Source organism: Myotis brandtii, unplaced genomic scaffold (assembly GCF_000412655.1).
Source record: "Myotis brandtii unplaced genomic scaffold, ASM41265v1 scaffold215, whole genome shotgun sequence".
NCBI lineage: Eukaryota > Metazoa > Chordata > Mammalia > Chiroptera > Vespertilionidae > Myotis > Myotis brandtii.
This window is the reverse complement of record NW_005358043.1, coordinates 4,245,289-4,253,311: the sequence shown is the minus strand read 5'-3', so window position 1 is coordinate 4,253,311 and position 8,023 is coordinate 4,245,289. Positions and strand designations below refer to the sequence as shown.

Here is an 8,023-nt window from a genome sequence, read left to right as displayed (position 1 = left end):
CCTGGCCAGTCTGGGTGAGGGGCTGAGGGCCGTTTTCAGGCTGGCCAAGCCCCCAGGTGATGGAAGCTCCCAGCCTCTTCTTTTTTTTCTTTTTTTTTTTAAATTCTGGGATTTATTTACCTTCTATAATTAAAACTTTGTTGCCTTCAATGGAGCTCAGAGCCGGCCGAGGCAGGCAGGAAGCTTGGCTTCCTCTATCACTGGAGCAACCAAGCCTCCTGCTCGCTCCAGCTCTGTGGCTGCCGGCCGCCATCTTGGTTGGGTTAATTTGCATATAGTTGCTCTGATTGGCTGGTGGGCGTGGCTTAAGGCATAGTGAAGGTACGGTCAATTTGCATGTTTGTCTTTTATTAGATTAGATTTTAAAGTCTAATTCCAATGTATGCCTAGGTCATCTTAGTGTTGACCTTCGCTGATTACGTTTGTGAGCATGATTAACATTTTCCTATTCATAGATCAGGTAGGTGACTTGGATTGTTTCCTATACATTGTGTTATATGTGGGAAGTCTGGATTTTATTATATTCCTTTGCAGAAATTGTTATTTTTTTTATAAGCAGTTGATTGGGTTAGATTCAAACCATCTATTATGTATTTTGAGCAGTTGCTTAAATTTCATTTTATTTCTCTTTTTCCTTAACTGGACTCTTGCTTGCCTTTTTTAAGTTCAGTGAGATTCTATATATAAATATTTGGGGGCTTCTCCTGGTTCTCTCCTCTTCTTGATTCAGACCTCACTTTCTTGGTTTCCCTGAACTTTTATCTTCTGGTTCTTCAGGTTTTAAAACTACAGGAGCCACTGTAGTATATGGCTGGCTAGCTCGTCTTCAGACTAAAAACATTCCAGTTCTGATTTCTGGTGGGAAACTAGAATCTGTTTGTTATCTGTGTAAGGGTTTGTCTTATATAAGTTTACTTTTGGAGTAGAAGATCATTTTATCATTGATTTAAACATGTTTGATATGTTTCAGTTCGTTGCAGTTATTTTCATTGGCCTTAATTAATTTCATCTTTAGCCAGCAGAACCTCTTTAGGTTAGCCCCGTGATCGGCAAACCGCGGCTCGCGTGCCACATACGGCTCTTTGGCCCCTTGAGTGTGGCTCTTCCACAAAATACCACGTGCGGGCGTGCACATACAGTGCGATTGAAACTTCGTAGCCCATGCGTAGAAGTCGGTATTTTGTGGAAGAGCCACACTCAAGGGGGGGCCAAAGAGCCGCATGTGGTTTGTGAGCCGCGGTTTGCCGACCACTGGGTTAGCCCGTAAGTCCTTTTGACATGATTAGAGTAGACTTTTGTAGCTTTCTTGCTAATAGAACAAACTATTCTGGGGTTATTTGACTTAGACCAGTAATCATCACTTCTCCTAGGAGTCCTGGACCACAGCCTGGGCACTAATTTATAGAGTGGTAGTCGTGATCTTTCTAAAACACAAGAAAAGATGTGTTAATTTAGATTTATTTTTATCTTTTGCTTAAATAAAGAAGTGATGATGGTATGTGTTTTATCCTACAGGTATTTTTAAAAAAATATTTTGTATTACTATTTTATTTTTTATTTATTTTTTAAATATATTTTATTGATTTTTTACAGAGAGGACGGGAGAGGGATAGAGAGTTAGAAACATCGATGAGAGAGAAACATCGATCAGCTGCCTCCTGTACACCTCCTACTGGGGATGTGCCTGCAACCAAGGTACATGCCCCCGACTGGAATCGAACCTGGGACCTTTCAGTCTGCAGGCCGACGCTCTATCCACTGGGCCAAACCGGTTAGGGCTTGTATTACTATTTTAGAGAGAGAGAGGAGCAGAGAAGGAGAGAGAAACAGCGATTGACTGCCTCCTGCATGCCCCCTACCAGGATTAAGCCACAACCTAGGCATGTGTCCTCACCAGGAATTGAACTGGTGACCTTTCTGTGCAGGGGATGACACTCAACCAACTGAGCCACATTTTATGCCACAATTATATCTTTTATATGAGGAAGATCAAACTTAAAACTTGAATTTATACTTCTTATTAACCTGTAATACTATTTTTAATTATTATCTTACTGCTTTTTGTAATGTAATGGTGATCACAGTTTGGGTAAAGGAGTATAGCTGAATGCATAGTTACATAGTCATGACCTCCTAAAGCTCAGTGTTTTGGGTGAGCTTGACTTAGTGAAGTATAGTGAGTACTTTGCAAGAGAATCTATAATAAAAGTGTAATACGCTAATTAGATCGGACGACATTCCAGACGATTTTCTGGACGAAGCTGGGGCTGTGAGGGCCAATGCGGCAGCTCGGGCTGCTGCTTCGAATTTCGTGTATCAGGCCTCTAATCTAATATAAAGTAGAACAAGTAATGTTGCCTTACATTATAAAGATGGAAAATAGTTGTATGCTTTCTTACTATACTACATGATACAGAAAAGAAGCAACCTCCTTGTATAATTTCTACTTGTTTGGGCCATTACAATTAAAGGGTATTTTTTCTTGGTAAATTGTGGTGAGATCTTTAATATATTTTTTTGGAGGAGCAGATCTCCTTATAATGTTTCCCCTTTCGCAGGATTTACTTGTAACTATATCTCACTAAAACAAGATTGGATCTGTGGAATTCTAGTACAAACACGTGTAGCTGCAGCCTGCCCTGTGAAACTTTTCAGTTTGGATTGGTTTACTGTAGGATCTGAAGTCTCTGTTGTCCAAGATGCCTCATACCAGATCCTTTCTTTCTGATCTTATGGGAAGTCTTCTAACTATAAATTTAATCTTGTTTTCTTTTTTTTCTGTAATCATGTTTTCTCTCAAGTCTCCTGTTTATTTTTACTTTTAGTGGGAAGACAAAGTCATTATTTTACTTAGCATATAATGTGTCTATAAGAATTTAAATTTTAAAACAAAGTATTTTGAAATGAAGAAATAAATTCACTCATATCTTACTATTCTCATCACAAGCCTGTTAATATATTTTGTGTATTTTCTTTTAGAGTTTTTTTCTATGCATTTATTTGTTAACTCAGTTAAAATCTTTGTGAATATAGCATTTGTTCCCTCACTGTTATACAATTAAGACTCTTTATAAAATTTTTGTACTTATAAACAACCATATTAAATATTTTTATACACATTCTTTTCATGTCTTGAACTTATAGTATATAAATGATATAATAATTACACAGTACTCAATACATGCTATATCCATCATATTTCCTTTGGCTCTCTGTGAAGTAATGGAATCAGTAATTTTCTTGAATCATATTGCTAAATTGCTCTCCAAAAGAATTGGATTATGGTGCCATCAATAGTATATGAAAATAAATGTTCACTGCACTCTGAACATGAGGAAAAGCTTTACTAATGTAGTGGGCAAAAATGCCTTTGCCTTTTCTAGCTTGGCAGTGTGAGTCACCATCTTTGGTTCTGGGACAATGCCTCCCGACTGGCGGTGGATCTCATCATATCTGTCATTCCAATTGGCCCTGATAGCTTCTGCCAGCTTAGCCTGATATCTGTTGTCTTCTGAGTTAACCTGGTGGTACAGGTCTTCCTGTGGACTAGATGCCCCACCCTGGCCGTCCTCTTGATAATACAGTAGGGAACCCCCATTTTAATGCACAGTGCAAGCAGGAAGACGAACCAGCTTGATGGGATCCATATCATGTGCAGTCACTACCAGCTGGGCCTTATTCTCCACCAAGGTGGTTGCAGTGTTAACCCCTGCCGGAAGGACAGGTGACCTTTTGGGGGCATCCCCTTTGCTGGCAGCTTTTTTCTCAGCCCAGGCCAACAATTTCTGTGTCTTCTCTTGCTTTGTCTCTGGTCTGTACTTGTGGGCCAGTTTAAGCAGTTGAGTAGCTGTTTGGTGGTCTAAGGCCTGAGTGAACTGGTTATTGGCAGGAGGCACTTTCAGATACTTAATAGAGAATAGCCCTTTGCTGCTGCAACCGAATGTTAGAGGGGCCGTTGACAAAGTGGGTGAGTCCCTTAAGGGCTGGATGTCCTGTCCAAAGCCAAAATTCTTGGGCCTTTTCTCAAATGGGATATACCACTTTCTTGGCCTCCTGCTTCTTCACAACAGCAGGGGCTGGTACCACCTTCTTTCCCTTAGCCTTCTTTCCTTTCAGCATCTTGGGCCACAAGAGGAGAGAGAAATAAAAGTTTTGAATTGTCTATTCTAATGTTTTTCTTTTATAGAAGTTTTCAATTTTTTAGATTTGACTACTGATTATTTTTGGTTTTAATTCTTATATTGAAATTGTTTTTCAAACATTTTGAATTTATATTTGTGATCAGTAAAGTTTCAAGGGTCTAATTTGAATTTTTTCTTCCCCAATTGTTGAACATTGTTCTTATACCTATCCATCCTAAAAAGTAATCTATCACTGGCTGTAGTGTTCATATTAGATTTAGTTATACTTCTATAAGTAACTGTTTTTTCCTCCAAGGTAAATTGTATAACTAATAATGTTTCCATCTGTGAAGGAGGTATAACTTAGAACCAAATTATTGCCTGTCTTTAGCTAGTCTGCTTATGTTTTTGCTCCTTCCATGTATCCAGTTGTGATAGATGCTAGGGCTACAGCCATGAAATGAAACTTACAATCTAGCAGAGGAGATAAACATAATTGCATAAATAATTAATTGTGATTGCAATATATGATAAGAAGAAATGGCACCTAATTTAATAAAGGTATTAAGAGAAACCTTTTCTGAGGAAGTGACTTTAAGCAAGGACCTGAGGGAAGTAAGAAGTTACTCAACTGTGAAAGTGGTTTGGGGTGAGGACAGTATTTCAGGTAGAGTAAAAGCAACACATTTAAAGGCTATGAGACAGGAATGAACTTTGGAGTATTTACTGAACTGAAAGAAGAAAAGTCAGTATTTCCCGGACAATGAGATGAAAAGAGAGAAGGTCATAGAGGAAAGTAAGGAGTAGATCATGTAGGGAAACCATTTAAAGGGTGTTAGTGGTGAAGTTATATATATTGACTTGCATTTTTGAAGTTCATTCTGTAGACTGGAGTGGTCAGGTACTGGGAGACTATTTAGTAGAAGACCACTGAAGTGGTCCTGATGAAAGTTGATGTTGGCTTGCAGTTGGCTAATACTAGTGTAGAAGGAGAGAAGTAGTCAAATCTCACCAGTATTTAGGAGGAAGAATGTCCAAATTGTGGTGATTGATTAAATATGAGGTTAGCCCTAGCCTTGTGGCTTTAGTTGGTTGAGTGTCGTTCCATGTACCAAAAGGTCACCGGTTCGATTCCTGGTGCGAGCTTGATCCCCAGTAGGTGGTGTGCAGGAGGGAGCCTGTTGATGTTTCTCTCTCATATTGATGTTTCTCTCTCTCCTTCTACCTTCCTCTATCAAATCAATAAAAACATTTTAAAATCATATGAATTTAGGAAATAGGGTAAAGCTGTCAAAAGATGATGCCTAGATATGGGCAATATGTGATTAAGAGTATTATTACAAAGATAGGGAAAACTGCAGGAAGAGTAAGTGTAGTCATAAATTTGGGACTGAATTTAAAGTTCCTGTGTATTATAGAAAGTTTTACATATGTATCCAAGGACAAATGAATAGGTAAAATTTGTGAGTCACTGGCATATCCTAATAATTTAATTAGTGATAGATGTATGGAAAATGAATGAAATTGCCGAGTGTTTAACATGAAATGAGAAGGCATCTTAAGTCAGAGTGCTAAGGAACTTCTGCATTTAAAGGTTGGATAAGATGATCAGAGTAGTACTGCCAAAATGGTAAGAGGAAAATCAGGAAAGTGAAATACTGGATGACAAGAAATAATAGCATCTCATGGCTTATGTTTTGTATACTTAATATCCTGTTATTTTTCTTTGTAATTTATTTATGTTACTATATTATATGCTGCAAGTTGGGGAGCATGATGGGGTACTCAAGTGTGACCTCCAGGAACATATTCTTTATAGTAAGACAATGCCATTAAACTTACTCTGGCTGGTGTGGCTTAGTTGGTCGTGCTTAGTAGTCCCGTGCACTCAAAGGTTGCCATTAGATTCCCTGTCAGGGTGCATGCCTGGATTTTGGGCTTGATCCCCGGTAGGGGGGTATGCCTATTGATGTTTTGCTCTCCCGTTGATATTTCTCTTTCTCCCTCTCCATTCTTCTCTCTCTCTATAAAAATCGATTAAAAAATCTTAAAAAAAGAACTTACTCTGTTTATTAATTTTATAATTATATTTGTCCTTTTGTCAATAGTGAAAAGAAATATTAGTAGTGGCTCTGTTTATTTCTGGTTTTAAATTGGGGAGTGGTAGGCAGTGGGATTCACGATAACTTCCAATTACCATTGTGTGTGAATAAGAGTAACTAGAATAATTACAGCACTTCCTTTCAGAAGGCAGGTCAGCATATGTGAGACCATGCCTTGCCACCTAAATCACAATTCTAAATTTTTGAGTTTGGCTCTTTATTTTAGAACAAACCAGACCTAACTGAGTAGACTAAGCCTAGCTGATCGTCGGTAGAAAGTAAAGAGCTAGAAGCAAATGTGCCCCAGTCCTATGTTGAGAGGATCTTTTTGTGTTTATTAATTTAACACAAAAAAAAATCTTGGCAGGAATTTAAAAGTTAAGCAATAATTTACTTTGTAAAAGTTATCTGGTGCTCTGAAGAAGATCTCATATCAAGGAGAATTACCTTGTGAGGAATTTTCTGAAATGTCATTCTTGGTGGCAACCAGTACAAATGTTGCTCCTACCTTTTTAATAGTTTTGAAGTTACAAGGAAGATGTTATACTTTTGTAATCTGAAAAATATCTTTGTTTCTTTTCTTTCTTTTTTTTTAAATAGAGATGTGAACTGTGTCCTCATAAGGATGGAGCTTTAAAAAGAACAGATAATGGGGGTAAGTGCAGAGATTTTTGAAAAATTTTTTATTGAAAACTGGATTGGGAAAGTATTTTAAGGTATTTGGTACTTCATATTATTATATAAAATTGAGTAGTGTTTACCACTCAAATATTTTTATAGCAGTGGATATAATTTATGAATTATTTTTTATTGAAAAAGTTTTTCTATTTTGTGGATGGAATTAAGCATTGTTTTCTCTTAATGCAGAACAGTCCACATACTTTTAATTAAAATCTTGATTTTTTTAATGGATACAGTTCCTTATAGAAATTATTTTTGAAAAAAATAAGCTTCTCTCTCTCTCTCTCTCTCTCTCTCTCTCGGCTAGACTTAAAATCTGTTGTTTTAGACACCACCCCCCCCCCCTTTTGTGTATTGTAGGACAGATGATGTTTTTATTGAATGTTAATTTTAACACACTTGAGGGCCTTTTTGCTGATTTCTAAATTTTGTTGTGCTTTTCTGAGGAACCTTTCATATTTCTCATTTTCATTTCTGTTTTTAGTTATCTCCCTCAGAGAAATCTATATTTATTAAACTGTGGCATACTGTGAAAGTCAAGTAACTCATGAAGAAATTTAAAAAGTAGAGATACATTCTTTCTGTAGCTAAGGTCTGGAAACAGCCCAAGTGCCCGTTAGTGGGTGAGTGGATAAAAAAAGCTATGGTACATTTATACCACGGAATATTATGCAGCAATAAAAAAGAAGGATCTCTTACCTTTTGAGATGGTATGGAGGGACTGGAGAGTATTATGTTAAGTAGATAAACCAGTCACAGAAAGACAAGTATCACATGATTTCACTCATATGTGGAATCTAATGAATAAAATAAACTGATGAACAAAATAGATCCAGAGACATAGAAACCTGGAACAGATTATTGAATTATGTTAAGTAGATAAACCAGTCACAGAAAGACAAGTATCACATGATTTCACTCATATGTGGAATCTAATGAATAAAATAAACTGATGAACAAAATAGATCCAGAGACATAGAAACCTGGAACAGATTATTGAATCTCAGAGGGAAGGTGGGGGTGGGTGGGAAAAGATCAACCAAAGAATTTATATTCATACTAGAGGCCCGGTGCACAAAAATTTGTGCACTTGGGGGGGGGGGGGAGGGGGCCCCCGCC

General features: G+C 37.4%; 1 protein-coding gene and 1 pseudogene across 10 annotated transcripts in view; one reads left to right on the top strand and one right to left on the bottom strand.

Moving 5' to 3' along the window:
* Positions 1-8,023, top strand: part of MLLT10 (myeloid/lymphoid or mixed-lineage leukemia; translocated to, 10) — a 224,038-nt gene that overhangs the window by 46,739 nt on the left and 169,276 nt on the right. For 9 of the 10 annotated variants that reach the window (XM_014539374.1, XM_014539368.1, XM_014539372.1 and 6 more), the window contains one exon: positions 6,824-6,878. The exons of the other annotated variant lie outside the window; for it this stretch is intronic. Coding sequence is in view for 8 of the 9 variants with exons in the window: in XM_014539368.1 (XP_014394854.1) it covers positions 6,824-6,878 (55 nt within the window). In the remaining variant the exon portion in view is untranslated. The remainder of the gene's footprint in view (positions 1-6,823; positions 6,879-8,023) is intronic. 10 annotated transcript variants of the gene reach the window in all.
* Positions 3,398-4,119, bottom strand: LOC102251407 (annotated as a pseudogene).